This window comes from Marmota flaviventris, chromosome 2, assembly GCF_047511675.1.
Source record: "Marmota flaviventris isolate mMarFla1 chromosome 2, mMarFla1.hap1, whole genome shotgun sequence".
In the NCBI taxonomy this organism is placed as follows: domain Eukaryota; kingdom Metazoa; phylum Chordata; class Mammalia; order Rodentia; family Sciuridae; genus Marmota; species Marmota flaviventris.
The window spans coordinates 11,445,336-11,462,042 of record NC_092499.1 but is presented as its reverse complement, the minus strand read 5'-3'; the positions used below and the strand labels follow the sequence as shown (position 1 = coordinate 11,462,042).

General features: G+C 51.1%; 1 protein-coding gene across 1 annotated transcript; it reads right to left on the bottom strand.

The window, feature by feature from the left end:
* Positions 1 to 2,552: 2,552 nt before the first annotated feature.
* On the bottom strand, positions 2,553 to 6,887 carry LOC139703287 (alpha-1-antitrypsin-related protein-like). Its single transcript, XM_071606522.1, is given in 4 exon segments — positions 2,553 to 2,744; positions 3,572 to 3,719; positions 4,635 to 4,905; positions 6,248 to 6,887. Coding segments are annotated over 4 exon segments (1,251 nt in total).
* Positions 6,888 to 16,707: the final 9,820 nt, after the last annotated feature.

Below are 16,707 nucleotides of genomic sequence, written 5' to 3'. Positions count from 1 at the left end.
GTCCTTAGCTGAACCCAATTCAGTTAACTATTGAATTTGATTCATCTATGAAGCCACTTCAGTACTGTTTGACAGAGGCAAGTGCCCAGTCTTCCCTAGCTGAGTCCAATTAATCAAAGTTGAGGGGAGAGGAGAGTCTGCTGAGACACCCAGAGGGCTCAGGACACATCATGAGTGGAGTTGGAGGTCTGTGACTTCACACTAGATGCAGTCACTGCAGGGGACAACTGGCTCAAGAGGCCCTGGCTGGTAGGGCTCCTCTGATACAGGTGAGCCAGTGTCCTCGTGGTTCTCATCCCTGGAATCATAGGGACACGGGCAGTATCCCTTGTGACCCGAGGAGGAAATGCATTATGCATTGGTGCAGCATGGCCCTCTGGGAGGAGGAGAGGAGTGAGGTGTGGACTCAAACAGGGCCCCTGAAGCTGGATCAGGCCCTTGTTAGTTAGGTGATCTTGAGCAAGACAGCTCCTTCTCTGAACCTGTCTATTTGCAGAACGAGGGTGTGAGAGCAGAGTGGCTGCAGGTGGAGCAGCACAGAGCTTCCACGGGGAGGAAGCGGGAGAGTGATTGACAGCATCTCCTGGTGCAGGACCCCGGGGAGAGCTCATGGTGCAGAACAACATCTCCACACGGGCAGCTGCCGAGCCACCATGGAAAAGCTGATTTCACTCTCTGGTTTAACCTCACACCAACTCTAAGTAGTTTTTAGTAACCAAGATGAAGACATGTGGCTCAGAGAACATTGCTCATGTTACCCAGATCACACAGCAGGGACAGGATGAGAGTGGACCTCCAGCCAGGTCTTTAGGACTTCTGAAGTCACCCTCTGTGATCCATGAGATTCATTTAGCCAGTGGCATTTCAAGAGGCTGGAAGTCTTCTTGTGAGCCAATCGGAGACTGAATACTTGTTTGGGGACCAGATGTAATAATTGATTAGAATGATTATGTGAGCTTGATGGTATTTCACCATTTTGAATTAAATATGATTCAACCTTGAGTTTTCTGTCTGCATTTACCCTCTGAGTGGACAGGACATTATTCCAAGATGAGGGTCCACAGGAAAAGAACATCCTGGGAGAGCCCAGGCAACAGGAGCCTTTGGCTAGGGACCTGTGGGCTCCCAGCTACTTCAGCCCAGAGCCTTGAGGGTGGAAGGGGCCAGGGCGCCGCATGGCAGGGCTGCTCCAGGACAGCCTGGGCCACCCACCAGACCTCCTTCTGTCCTGAGGACCTGGGGGGAACCTGGAGGAGGGGCCAGGTGCACTGCCCCAGTGAGAACCCAGGCAGGGAGGAGGGCTGGGGTTCCAGGGGGGATGTCCTTGCCCTGCCACAGCCAACGCAGCCTGCCGTGACCTTTAGGAGCCATCCCTGGGGACATGGCACAGGACTAGGGAGAGGGGACACAGGGTAAGTGGCCTGGGGTCCTGGGGGCCTGGGGCCTGGTGGGCTTGAGGGGGAGACAGTGACACAGAGCCCCTCCTGCTCACTGGGGACAGGGGCTCTTCCAAGAGGGGACGTGTGAGCCTCCTGGGCAGCTCTGGAAAGACAAGGACAGAGGTCAGTGTCCTGGCCCAGCCCATTGAGGAAGGCTCCTCACCACCTCCTCCAATCCCCCTAGGACATGCCCTGTGAGGCCAGCGGCCAGGTCTGGTGAGGGGACAGTGTGATGAGAGGGGTCATGGTCACCTCCCTGCTGTGGCTGTAGTCACAGCTACTCAAAGCCAGGGTGTGAGTGGCCAGGTCTGGGGGCACAGAGGGTCATGGTTGGATGTGAGGTGTCCCCAAAGCTCAGGAGGGAGACACTGCAGAAGGTTCAGAGGAGAAGTGAGGGTTGTGAGGACCTAAAGCCGATCAGTGAGTCCTCCCTGAGGGGGTTACCTGGGGGTCACTGAGGGAGGTGGGTGTGGCTGGAGGGGAAGGGCACTGGGGACATGGCTCTGGGGTTATGTTTGTGTCTGGCCAGTGGAGTCTCTCTGTGCTTCCTTGTCACCACCTGAGCTGCTTCCCTCCCCCCCACTCTTCCTCCATGGGGGTCAGCCTCACCTTGGGCCCTGAGGAATGGACCTGGCTGTGTGTGGACTGCGACCTCTGCCACTGTGAGCCCCAAGTAAACGTTTCCTCCTCTGAATTGTCCTGGTCGGGTCTTTAGTCAGAGGAGCACAAAGGCTGACCAACAGGAAGAGGCTTGTTGGGTGAGTGTGGCCACCACATAGTGGGAGGGGGCATGGGGTGCTGGGTGAACCCTGGGCCTTGGACTGCTGTTGAGCCACAGACCCACTCAGGATTCCCAGACAGGACTGGAAATCTGAGGCATGGACGTTCCCAGGGCTCACAGGTCATGGCCTCAGCCAGTCACACAGCTGGCACAGTGTCACTGAGAGATGCTGTGACATGGAGTCCTCACGGGACCTCAGGACACAGGGATAGACACAGAGACCACAGGTGCAGAATTTGCAGGCCACCTGCAGACATTGCCCAGACCAGCCTGTTTAATGTCACCAAGTAGGTGGCTTGGCCAGGAGGGGAGGGGCCTAAGCCTGAGACCAGCTATTTCTCTATAGGATTCACTATTTTGCCACCAAAGAGGGGAAAGTTGGTGTACTCATCCCTAATGATGGGCAAGAAGGGCCTGTTGAACTGGACAGTGGGGACCTCAAACAATGTGTTTTCTTCCCATTTGGCATCCCCTGTGGCCACTGTCTCTTCCTTGTCGAAGGTCAGCTCAGCCTTATGCAGGGCCTGGAGGGGAGAGAAGCAGAGGGGCTCTGAGGTCCTGCTGCCCCACCCCAGGCTGCAGCAAGGCCCCACGTGGGAGCCTCCTACCAACAGGACCTCACCAGGGCCTTCCTGCTGGACCAGCCTGTCCTGTCCTAGGCTCCATGTGGGTCACTCAGGTTCCCCCAACCCCATCTCAGCCTCTTCCTGATTCAGCCTGCTCCCCTCCCCCTCCTTTCCTGACCTCCATCTCTTCTGCCCTTGGATGTGACCTCAGGGGCCCAAGAGGAAGACCATCGGCCTCCATGTCACCTCCACATTTATCCCCTTCCCCCTGTAGGTGTAGGAGCTCCTTGGCACAGGGACACTGGTGGTGACCTTCCCAGTGCACAGATACCCAAGAGGGAGCCACCCACAAGGACCTGCAGTTTCCCTTGGTCCCCTCCTGTTTTCCTGAACAAGTGGCCCATTTGCCTTAACTCAGTAATAATTCAGATTTGCTAGATCACAAGTAGCTATAAATGTCACAAATGGAAGATTCTCTGAAGATACTGAGCCTAAGCCTCTCTGAGTAAATGTGAGTAAACAGAAGCCCAAGGACTCAATGGCCCTGGGAAAGGAAGAGGCCAAGGGTCAAGGGGCCCCTCAGGGGAGGTCGCTGCAAGGCCAGCTCTACCGGAGGCCACCTCCCTGGCCCTGTCCTCCTCCCCTGTCAGAGCTAGTGAATCTCTGCATCCTCAGGAGGAGCTCACCTGGCCCTTACTGTGTCCCTTGGCCCCTCCTTCAGCCTCAGGCCTGAGCAGACCCCCACCACTCTGGCCTGCAGACCCCTGGACCATGGCCATCCTCACCTGGAAGAGCCTCAGGGGAGCGTCCTCCGTGATCCCAGACAGGTCAGCCTCATGGCTGAAGACCTTGGTGATGCCCAGACTTCTCAGGACGGGCTTCAGATCGATGGTTCCAGAGATGGACAGTTTGGGGAAGTGTAAATTGGCTGTCCTGGTATGAAGGTGGGAAATGGGGGCGATTCACAGGGTTTCTGGCTTCTGCTGGGCCCCACCGTGCTGTGAAAGTGTTTCCTCTCCTGATTGGTTCTCCCACTTAGTGCCCTGTCCCCACCCTCAGCAGAACAGGAAGTCACTGGCTTGTGTGCTTTAGCTTCCTGGACCCCTGCTGTGCTGCAGGCTCAGCTCCTGTCCCCAGGGATGGGGTGAGGCCCAGGGACTGTGCTGAGGCCACACACTGGCACCTGAGCTCAGGGACCAGTGCCAGGCTGCCTTGTGCTCTGTTCCCAGCCTGGGTGTGGTGGCTTCAGGAGGGCGGGTGGGCCAGCGGTGGTGACCACCCAGGGGCTGTTAACCTGCAGGTTCGGGTGTCACGTCTGCCTGCAGTGCCTCCTGCATCAGCGCCAGGGCTGGGCTCATTACCGTGCCCCTGTGCCCTGCTCTGTGCCTCACGCCCCAGCTCTGTGGCTTCTGGGGCCGATGAAGCAGCCTGAGATGCGACAGAGAAACAGAGCCTGTGGGAACGTGCCCTGAGCTCCCAGCGCTGCCTGTTCCTGTTCTGGGCCTTTCCATGCAGGCACTTCCCCTGTGCATCTCGGCTGGTCCTCGGGGAAGTCCTCTCTCGTGCTGCCCTAGCCTGCAGGCCCAGGCCTTTGTCCTTGGTCCTGACACAATGTGCTGGCATTGCTGTTCATGCCCCCAGGTGAAGGGCAGGGAGCTGACCTTGGAGGGCAGTGAAGTCCTCAGGCCAGTCTCTGGGCGCACTCCCCTGTCACTCACCCTTCACTGAGCCTGGCTCACACTGATGGGAAGCACAGCTGCTGAGCCTGTAGCACAGGGCCCTGCGCAGGGGACAGGCCCCCCCAGCCATCATGGCAGCTCCTGTGTGGGCACCTGGACGGGGCATCACCTGATGTCGATGTTTCTCAGGATATCTTCAAAGTGCTTGGGGGTCAGTTTTTTCTCTACCTGCAGCATCCTCCCTGGGTCCGGCAGGATGGCGAAGGTGATGGTGTCACGCAGGTAGTGCTGAACCAGCACCCAGCTGGACAGCTCCTTGTCCCGGTGCAGGAAGAAGTTGCCCAGGCAGTGGATCATGGGCACCTTGATGGTCATCTTCCTGTTCACGGGAAAGTTCTCTATGATGTGCCGCTCAGCATTGGGCTCCTCATTCCATTTGCCTGGAGGGAGGGAGGGAGGCAGGGAGGGAGGGGGTGAGATGTAGGTTGGGCACTAGGCAGCCACCGGGGCGCCCTGAGCCCCCTTCCTGTGAAGCTCCTCTCTGAGCCTCAGTTTCAGTGTCTGTCAAATGGGATGAAGATGGAAACAGGCTGCTGCAGGTTTATGTGGAAATAATGGAAAGCCGGAGGGGGTTTTAGGATTTGGATAGAGTCAGGCTTAATGTGAAAACCCGACTCCAAAGAGACATGGCTCTAGGTGGATTTTATGTGGATTTAATAGTACCTGGAGGTGCTAAGAACACTGATGGCAGGATCGCCCCTGGGTGCTTCTTTCCCAACGGTTCCCTGTCCCTCGTGGATACATGGTTTTGTCTGTATTCAGGACACCCCTAAGTCCTCGTCCTGGACCCATGTGAAGCCCAGAGCTCCCCCTGTGCTGGACAACAGTGCCTGACCCTCACAAGCAGCAGATTGGCAGGTGCCACAGGGAAGCCTGAGCCCCGATATCTCATTGGGCAGGAGAAGGTGGTGCTGGGCGGGACAAGAGCTGCCCTAAGTCCCCTCAGAGCTGGCCCCTCAGTTGTGCTGCCAGGTCCTGGGGCTCAGCACGGGATTCCACCTAGGAACAAGGGAGCCAGGGTGGGAGGAAGCCGACCCTGGCCTTGACTCTGCTGGCCTCCCCTGACCATTGCCTTGGGGCAGTGGAAGCTGCCTTAGGACCTGGGGCCCTGGTGTCCTGGCAGGTGGGCAGGCTGAGGGTCCATGCCAGCTACTTATCTGTTTTGAGTCCCCACAGTGTCATGCTTTGTGTGACTTAAAAACAGAATATTGTCTTACTCATGACATGATAAGACAGTCACATCCCATAGAGGCGACATGGCTCCTCTATAGTCAAAGTCAATGAGTGGTGCAGGCAGGATTTGAACCCAGGTCTTGCACACCCGCAGCTGCCAAACTCCACAACAAGAGTTGTTCCAAGGACTTTCAATGAAAGGCCACTCCCTCCCACCACGTGCTACAATTTGCATTTGTGGCATTCTAGTTAGGAGCCATCACATGTGTCCCTCCCTCTTGGGGATCCCCAGTGAGCAGGAGGACAGACAGGGCTCTGACAGGTCCTACAGAGAAGATGACCCATGAGCAGATTGAGCTCGTCCCTCCCGAGCCTCCTTGGTTCACAGAATGGATTGAATCGTGTCCTAGTGGAAACCCGAGGAGGCCAAGTGGAGAGGCCCTGCCCTATTCCTTTCCGCATCATCGTGAAGGAGAGTTTAACAAGAGGGAGCCTGAAGGACACTTTGGATTATTTCACTGGAACCAGCTCAGGCTGGAGGCACCTCACCATGGAAGGAAATGTAGTTCAGCAGGGCAAGAGCCGTGTCGTTCTCCAGATGGTTGACCAGACCCATTACTGTCCTCTGGGTTTTCTGCTGCACGTGACTGTTGATCTGTTTCTTGGCTTCGTGGGTGTTCCTGAAGTCCACGGGGACGATCGCTGAGTGGCACAGATTCTTGGCGTCTTGGACAAACTGATCCACGAGCTTTAGGCTGCTATGGATGAAGAGGCTGCTGCCCGTGGTCAGCTGGCGCTGTTGGCTGGACTGCTGGAAGTTCTGGAGGAGATGCTGGAAGCACTCATGGATCTTAGCCTCCGGAGTCTCCCTGAGATTCAGCTTCAGGCCCTCCAGGATCTGGGTGTGAGTGTCACCCTTGGTCCCCAGGGAGAGCATGGCAAAGGCCATCGCGACGCTCACTGGGGAGAATAAGATATTGCTGTGTCTTGATCATGTGGCTGGCTCCCTGTATAAGGTGAAGGCCATGTCAATGACCTTGGAGGAGACATTGTGGCAGGTTGAATATTCCTCATGCTCGTGGCCATGAGCAGATGATTGGGCCTCCTGGGGATCTTGAACCTGGGAGCCTGGGGCCAGGCAGCACAGGCCTACCAGCAAGAGGAGGCCCCATGAGACGGAGGATGGCATTGTCCTGCAAGACAGAGAAGGGAGGGCCATGTCCTGAGCACATGCCAAGTCGACTCCCCTGCCCAGTGATGGACACCAAGCAAAAGAGTCAGCTGACTGCCCGTGTGCCAGGTGCCCAGCCCACACAGGTGCTGCCTACCTCTTCATCAGCAGTGATGATGGTGCACCTGAAAGGCACAGCAGGGTCTAACCCCCACGGTGAGCTATCAAGAGAGTAGAGCCTGGACCAGGCCCTGGGGAGGTGAGCAGGTCTAGATAAGGCCACCAGGGTGCAGCCCCACGATTGAATCTGGGGGTCTAATTAGACTCATCTGGCCATCAAGAGAGTCCTCAGCAGATATGGACCCTTGGCCATGAACCTGAGCCGTGAGTCCCAATAAACCTCTCCTCACCAGGATCGACCCAACACAGAATGCACTCAGTCCTCATCACGGAAAAGAATCAGACAAATATCAAAATGAACATGATGCTGTCCCTCTGGTGACCTCGGCCCAGCTATCACCCGTGTTCACACTTGGCTTTCTTGTCACAGTTCTGCACCTGCCTCCAGGGGTCAGGGCCCTGCATATACATAGCTCAGGTCCTATCAACAGCCCAATGCTCTGTCCTGGCCACCAATATTGTCCCAGACCCTTTGAGGACATGATGAGGCTTTCTTTCTGGAAGATCAGCGTTTGGGGCAGGAAGAGAGTTAAACAGACCCGAGTTCTAATCCAGATTGCCAAGAGCAGCTGTGCCACCCACACGGCACAGTGGAACCTCTGTGAACCTTATCTTTCAAAAAGGACGGGGACAATTAAATGAAATAAAGGTCGATACCAAACTTACATCCAGATAGGACCTGGGAGGGCAGCTCCTGGGGGCAGAGGTGGTGGGCTTTGTGAACCCACAGCCTTCAGAATGGCGAGGGGCTGGAGCATGGGACACAAAGCCATGAACCTAGTGAGAAAGAGCAAGGAGAGGGCTGAAAGGGCAGCCAGGTCAGCGAGGAGATAGGTACACACCTCTCCTGGGATGTCCAGCAGGAGATGAAGGGCAGAGGCCACTGGGGCCGGAGGGTGGGTCAGTGAGTGCAGGGGACAGGACCCTGGACCTCCTCGGAGTCTGAGGATCCAGCTTGATGGGCTGAGCTCCAAGGGCCCCCTTTCTCCATGAGGGGGTTGGGACATGCAGTGCAGGAGCCACGGTCTGGGTCTCTGGCTCAGGCTGGATTCCCAAAGCAGCAGGGTAAGGGGACGGGGCAGAGGCCCAGCTGGAGAAGAGGGCAGGGCTGCCCAGGTCGCCTCCTCCACCCTCTGAGGGCAGAGACCAACAAGGACAGGAGGCTCAGAGCCAGTGCACGTGTGGAGGAGCCACAGGAGAAGTCACCAGGTCAGCTGCAGCCCCAGCGTTCACCCCGAGACCCACTGTGTGCTGGGGCGGCAGAGCCAGGCCCTCACCCTCCCCGAGTCTCCCAGCAGCAGGGCCAAGGCCAGGCACCTGGGCTCAGATGAGACCTGCCCATGGTCCTGAGCTGTGCCCACCTCGGCTTCTCCTGGGTGGACCCCGGATGCTGGAGCAGGCAGGAGGCTGTGAGCACCTCATGAGTCAGTTCAGGAGGTGATGGGGGAGGACTTACGGTGCAGCCCGGGGAGCCACAGGGAGACTAGCTGGATGCCCTGCACCAGGAGCTGTCCCTCACTCACACACACCCCTCGGGGACTTATAGTCCACCTTAGGAGTGTGGGGACACTGAGTTCCTGTGGGAGCAGGAGCCTTCTGTGCTGGACATCAGCCTGGGGCACCTCCTGAAGCTGACCAGGTGTCTGCCTGCAAGGTGCCCCTGTCACCTGAGGCCTTGCTGTCCTCCCTGACTGGGCAGTGCAGTGGAACCAGCTGGTGCCAGGCCATCAGGAGGGGGAGGTGGGAGGAGCCTAGTGGCCCTCCCTGACCTGGGGGTCCTCTCTGCTGAGACACACCTCAGAGGTGTGGGAAAGCAGCAGATATGTCCTGCTCAGAGTCATGCCCTGCTGGGCTGCTGGCACAGGCCTGTAATCCCAGCAGCCGAAGAGGCATGAGGATTGCAAGTTCAAAGTCAGTCTGAGCAACTTAGGAAGGCCGTAAGCAACTAAGCAAGACCCAGTGTCTAAATAAAATACACAAAGGCTGAGATGGGGGTGGGGTGTGGCTCAGTAGTTAAATGCTTCTGGGCTCAATCCCTGGTAAAAAAAAAAAAAAGAAAAGAAAAAAAATTAGTGTTGTCCTGCACCTGATCTATGTAGACATTCACCTATTTACTCACCTGAAGTTACAGGGCTCTTTCCTTTCTTATTTCTCAGTACCAGGGTTTGAACCCAGGATGTTCTATCACTGATCCACAACCCCAGACCTTTTAATTTTTTGAGACAGAGTCTCACTAAGATGCTGAGGCTGGCCTTGACCTTGCAGTGCTCCTGCCCCAGCTTCCTGTGTCCTAGGCTCTAAAGCCATAGGAGGAGATAACAGCCCAGTGCCAGGTGGCACAGAGGCCCCTGGGTTCAACTGGGGAAGGATCAACTTTACAGTCCCACGAATCCTCAGGAGTTCCGGAGCCCTCGTCCCTAATCTCTACATCTGTCCCAGTGACCACCTAAAGGCTGAATGGACACTCTTAGGAAATAAACCTTCTCCCATCCCACACCTGCACCCTCCCCTCCCTCTCCTCCTGCTACCACAGCTCCTTCTCCCCTGCTGCAGAACCCTCCTCCATCCCTCTCCCCCTGCTCTCCCTCCTCCTCTCCTGCAGTCATGACTCCTCCACCCACCTCTTCTACTGATACAAGCCTTCCCCCTCCCCCTCAATGGATCCCTCCCCCCACTCAATCCTCTCTTCTCCTATCAGTGCCCACACCTGGTCCCACCAGGTCATCTTACCAGCTAACCCAAAGCTCAATCAAGCTGAGGAGGGCCCTCAAACTCCTATCCAAGATCTGGTGAAAATGGCCTCTAAAGTCTGTAATGCCCGGGAGGAATCAGCCAAACCAGCCAGGCAGGCTCCATTGTAGACAAAGGTAACACGGCAAACCCAGGCCTTGGCTGTGGCCCTGAGGCCCACGGCTCCAGCAAGAGCTTCACGGGGGAAGCCAGCATCCCTCTCCACCAGGGGCTTGCTTCAAATGTGGATGAGAAGTCACTGGGCTCGCCAATGCCCAAAGCCACGCCCCCTCCAGGCTGAGCCCCACCTGTAAGCAGACAGGACATTAGAAGAGGACTGCCCCATGGCTGGCCCGTCCTTGGCGTCTCCACATGGGGCATGACCAGCAGAAGGTTCCTTCTCTTGAACTATTGGGGTTTGCAGAAGACTGAAGATGCCCAGACTCGAGGACCCCCTTAACCCTTGCCGAGCCTAGGATAAGGCTCTAGGTAGTGGGTAAGTCCATAACCTTCCTTGTGGACATGGGGGATTACCTATTCTGTCTTGCCTGCCCACTCTGGGTCTCTGTCTCCTTCCCAGGTCTTGGTTATGGGGATTGATGGCAAACCTCCTTCCCAAACATAACTGCTAAGCTGGCCTGTTCCCTGGAGGGACATCCTTTCACACACTCTTTTCTGGTCATCCTGTCTGTTTCCAGTGCTAGGCAGAGATGTTCTCCTGCTGAGAGCCACAACCAGTTGGGATGGCGCCAGAAGGAGTGGTTAAGAGGTGACGCCACCAAGCCATTAAGATGATGATAATTAAATTATAATTGCTGTGACTGGATGATGCTGGATTGAAACAGGCTATGTATTGGGTTGTATATGGACCCTGCAATAGGACAGCTCCATCAATAGGGCGGCTCCTGCTGCCCTGGGCACCCAATACTTTGGAGTTCCCGATGAGTTCTCACGGCGTTCCTGTGGAGTTTGCGTGGAGCCCCGTGGAGGGTGAGAGAGTTTCCGGGAAGTGTGTGTGTGGAGTGTTGGTGGAGTTTGGGGAATAAAGTAGTTTCTGTTTGAACCTACAAGTGCCTCGTGGCGGCTTGGTTATTTAGTGCCCAGCCAGACTGCGGCATTTGTTGGCCCGTGTGGGGGACCCCGAAGCTTGGGGTAAGTGAAATTGCTCGCCCCTGATGGAGGGCAAAAGAATGGGTGACCATTTCAAAAAACAATGTATTCTTGTTTTGATTTGTTTTTTTTTGTTTGTTTGTTTCAAGCTGCCTGTCCGTAGAACTTTCTCAGGCAAACTAAGGAAAATGGTTGGCTCAAGGTTTGAAGTTGTTCACCCCTGAGGAAGAGATAGAGATAGACCACAAATGCACATGTTAAGAAAATAGAAAAACTGATACAACAATTTTTTGTTTTGTTTTGCTTCGGGTTTGTTTTGTGTTATCTTGTTGGGTTGCGTTATTTTTATAGCAGAAATATGGAATTAAAAATTAGTAAAAAACAAACTGAAAGAGTGTTAAGTAAATTGTTAGAGGAAGGAGGTGCCCCAGTAAAATCAAGAACAGTTAGGGCATTCGTTGATACAATACAAAAATGTAGCCCATGATTAATTAAAGAGGGGTTGTTAAATATATCGCAATGGAACCATCATGGTGAAGATTTAAAAAGAATAGAAAAGGAAAGCCCAGGAACTCTGCCAGTTGGCACATTACTGTTATGGACGTTGCTACAATCTTGTTTGCTTAGTCAAGAAGAAGACATTTTAGATCAAGTAAAAGAGAAGGTCTCTCGAGCTAGTCAGACAGAGGAAGAAAATTTAAAGGAAGAAGGGCTATCAGGGGAAAAGTTTCAACAGGAGGCTGCTACTAACACCTTTCTATCACCAGAGGGCGTAAGTGTCCAACCAACAGCTCCACCTATGGAGACAACATATGCTGGGGGGCCCCCAACCCCCATAGTTGATAGATGGGATCCTGAGACAGGACCTCAAAGATTAGCATGCCCTGTATTTGAGCAAGCAGGACGGCAGCAAATTCACCATGCTCTAGATTTCAAAACAGTGAAGCAGCTAAAAGAGGCTGTAACAATCTATGGCCCTCAAGCACCCTTCACTGTAAGCATGGTCGAATCCATTGCCAACTTGGACATGACGCCAGCAGATTGGGCTAGCATGTGTAAATCTGTGCTAAATGGAGGACAATACCTGTTATGGAAGGTTGGCCAATCAGGAATTTTGCACGGAGACGGCTAGGCGAAATGCAGCAGCCGGTTATCCTCAGAGAAATCTAGATATGTTGTTAGGAAAGGGACCTTATGAGGGTCAGCTGCAACAAATTGTATATGATCCTGCCATATACTCACAAATTGCTGCAGATGCGGTTAGGGCATGGAAGACTTTACAAGGACATGGAGATTTACAAGGTCAATTATCTAAGGTAATACAAGGAGCTAATGAAATTTACGCTGAATTTGTAGATAGGCTTATTCAAACAGCTACCAGAGTTTTTGGGGATACAGAACAAGCAATGCCATTAATTAAACAGCTAGCCTTTGAACAAGCAAATCGATGGTGCAAGGAGGACATTAGACCATGGAAACATGAAGATTTAAACACATATATTAAATCATGTAGAGACATTAATGAACAGGAGCAAGTCTTGGCAGCTGCAGTACAACAGGCTTTAGATGCCAGGCCGAAAACATGCTACAATTGTGAACAAACAGGACATTTTAAAAGGAGTTGCCCCATAGGAGGAGGTTTAACAAAACTAGGTATCAAAGGGGTAGAATACTGGGTATTTGCCCACGATGCCATAGAGGGAGACATTGGGCTAATGAATGCCATTCTCAAACCACCATAGAGGGTGCTCCATTATCAAAAAACTAACAAGGACCAGGTGTTTACCCACGATATCATGGAGAAAAGCATCGGGCTCCATTGCCAAAAAACGGACAGGGGGGCCCAATGCTCCGGGGCCCACGACCACAAATATATGGGGCATTGGAGGAACCCAGAAACACCATGGAGGAACCCAGCAACACCATCAGGGTAGTGCCCAGGACATATTATCCATTAGATCCCTCATTAGACAAACCAGAGGGAGCACAGGGTTGGACATATGTGCCTCCACCAGAGCAGTACTAACTCCAGAGATGGGAGTTCAAATCATTCCCACAGGGGTAAAAGGGTCTCTTCCCCAAGGAACAGTAGGCTTATTATTGGGATGCAGTTCTTCTACTCTAAAAGGACTTATGATAAGTCCTGGGGTAATTGATCCAGTTTATGAAGGTGAAATAAAAATAATAGCCAGTTCTCCAAAGGGTATATCAGTAATTTCACCAGGAGATAGAATAGCACAGTTATTAATTATACCCAGCCTGCATGATAAATTTTCCAGCTGTACAATAGAAAGAGGTTCAAGGGGATTAGGCTCCACAGGTGTAGATTGGGCTATGCTTTCTTTAAATTTAGATTCGCATCCCATGCTAAAACTAAATATTCAACGACACGAATTTAATGGACTACTGGATACAGGTGCAGACCTTAGCATCATCTCTCATCAAGAATGGCCAAAACATTGGCTCTTACAACATGCCACTCAAAAGTTTCGAGGCCTAGGAGTGGCAACTAATCCCCATAGAAGTGCAATGGTATTAGATTGGAAGGATCCTGAAGGATGTGAAGGAACTATATAGTCATATGTATTGGATCATCTTCCTATATATTTATGGGGACGAGATGTCCTAGATCAATTAGCACTAACATTAACAGGTAACATCAATCCAAATGTGCCCACTACTATGGCTAGACAAGGTTTTAGGAAAGGAAAAGGATTAGGAGAAAAAGGACAAAGTATAGTGGCACCAATACAAATAGATCAAGAAATAGATAGACAAGGATTGGGTTTTCAGGAGGGGTCACTGAGACAATAAAAATTACTTGGAAATCAGAAAGACCAGTATGGGTTCCTCAGTGGCCCCTGACTAAAGAAAAGATACAAGCAGTCCATGACCTGGTCAAACAACAATTAGCGGAGGGACATATACAACCTTCCATATCTCCCCATAATACTCCCATTTTTGTTATCAAAAAGAAATCTGGTAAATGGAGATTATTGCAAGATTTAAGAACCATTAATAATGAGGTGATTATTATGGGACACATGACATACATATTTTCTCTACACTAGAAGAAGCTACAAATTTTCATAAAAGGTTCCACATCAACGCAAATACTTTAAAAAGGCGTTTTAAAATAACTAAGGAACAAGCTAGACAAATAATAAAACAATTTCAAAATTGTGTAAACTTTTTACCACAAGTTAATCTTGGAGTCAATCCTAGAGGACTGATACCTAACCATATTTGGCAGATGGACATCACACACTTGCCAGAATTTGGAAAATTAAAACACTTGCCAGAATTTGGAAAATTAAAATAGTTGCATGTTACAGTTGATACTTCTTCCAGATTTTTGTTGGGCTCCCTTCATGCTGCAGAAAAAACTAAAGATATTACAGCTCATTGCTTACAAAATTTTGCCACTGTGGGCGTTCCAAAACAGTTAAAAACAGATAATGGTCCTGGCTATACTTCTACCTCTTTTAAAGAATTTTGCTCATCATTTAGCATTACTCATATAACAGAAATCCCATACAATCCACAGGGACAAGGCATAGTTGAAAGAGCTCATCAAACTATTAAAATGTACTTATTAAAGCAAAAAGAGGGAATTGGGAAGGGGTATATATCCCCCAAAGATAAACTTAAAATAACCCTTTTTACTCTAAACTTTTAAAATTTGGATTGATCAGGGCTTAGTGCTGCAGAAAGGCATATGTGTCCAAAAAATGTACATAAGCCCAAGGTACTTTGGAAGGATATTCTAACAGGACAATGGAAAGGTACTGATCCAGTGATTTTCTGGAGTCGGGGGATCTGTTTGTGTGTTTCCACAGGGAGAACAGTAGCCGATTTGGATTCCAGAGAGATTAAATAAACTAATTTCTACAGACCAAAAAGAAGATGATTTGGCTCAAATCCATAACAGCTGATATCCAGAACTCCAGTTTAGCTATCCTTACATCTGCGACAGTGGTTCTTCCACACCTGGAGGCTTATGAAACCAGGATGCTTTTTTCAATATCTATTTTATTATTGCCCTTTCCCACATCATGAAGTTCTATTTTGTTTTTTGAGCTCTTACAGACCTAGGTTAATGTTTTTCTGATCAGTTCTATTTTTTGACTGTGGAGTTTTTAAACATTGCAATGGAGATTTCACCTGTGAAAAGCTACAAGGCCTTTACTATTATGTTATGTGTTGTATTATTGTATTATGTGTGCACACTTGTGTTTTGTGTTGTATGTCTGTATGTGCATATGTCCATATATCATATATGAGGAGCGCTCATAAAAAAATGGATCCAAAAATATTTTTTTATTATTCAAGTGAATTAAATGGTTTAATTTAAATTGGGTAAACAGCTGTTGAGGATTGTTTTAAAATGTGAAGAAAAAAGGAGGTTAACAGATCTATTTGTTTACTTTCACTTTTCATTTTCATTATATCTAATTCTATTCAGGATACTAAGTTGTTTAGAAAATTGCTTTTTTTTAGTGCCTGCTGGAATGTTACATAATTTTTTTAGCCATCATTGCCAGAATTCCTATATTCATCCCAGTGCTGGTGAAGACAAAGATAAAACCAAACTACAGCTTCTGCAATAGCCATCACAACAAACTGTATAAACTGATGCATCAATGAATAATGTAACTCAACAAGTGATGCTCAATCAAGGAGTCAATTTACTTTGGGAGGAAATGGACACATTAATGGACTCCTTTGCTTTGAACTGCTTGCAGAACTTGCCTGGACTATGTATCACTTGTATACATTGTGAACTATCTGTTGGTACAGCGACTTGTGGTAGTGCCAGGGTATCCTTGCTGATGGTGTCATCGGTGGTACAATTTTTCCAAAAGGAGCCATCATTTGGCTTGGTGTCGTGGCATTTTGCATCCTCCTCCTTTCTGCTTGTGATGCTTTAAAATTTGGGGGCCAACAGAGGTGAGGCATAGAACCCCACCCCCACACTGGTGCAAAGGCCTATCCACAAGTATGGCTGTATGCTCTAAAATTTGGGGGCCAACAGAGGTGAGGCAAAGAACCTCACTGATGCAAAGGCCTATCCACAGGTGTGGCTGTATGCTGGACCGGTAGTCAATGACAGGTAAGATCCAATTGCAATGGTACCAACCTAAGACAGGAGGCTGGCGCCTTGAGGTCAGCTCATCCGATGACGGGTAAGAGCCATATGTAGTATCGGACAACCTAAGACAGGCACAGTCCGTAAGCCAGATGCTTGTTGTTTAATTAAACAGAAGGGGGGAGATGCTGAGAGCCACAGCCGAGTCGGGATGGCGCCAGAAGGAGTGGTTAAGAGGTGATGCCACTGAGCCATTAAGATGATGATAATTAAATTATAATTGCTGTGATTGGATGATGCTGGATTGAAACAGGCTGTGTATTGAGTTGTATATGGACCCTGCTGTCCAGCAGTAGGGCGGCTCCAGCAATAGCGCAGTTCTGGGCATAGGGCGGCTCCTGCTGCCCTGGGCGCCCGCTACTTTGGAGTTCCCGTTGAGTTCTCGCAGGGTTCTTGTGGAGTTTGCGCGGAGCCCGGTGGAGGGTGAGAGAGTTCCCGGGAAGTGTGCGCGTGGAGTGCTGGTGGAGTTCGGGGAATAAAGTAGTTCCTATTTGAACCTACAAATGCCTTGTGGCGGCTTGGTTATTTTGTGCCCAGCCAGACTGCGGCAATCTCCAATTACTAGGCAGAGCCCAGATCTCTGAGATACAGTCTGTTTGGTGAGGGGTTTTTGTAGAGGCTGCTGAGTGGGTGGATAATCAGGGTGGAAGAATTTTGAAAACGCCAACA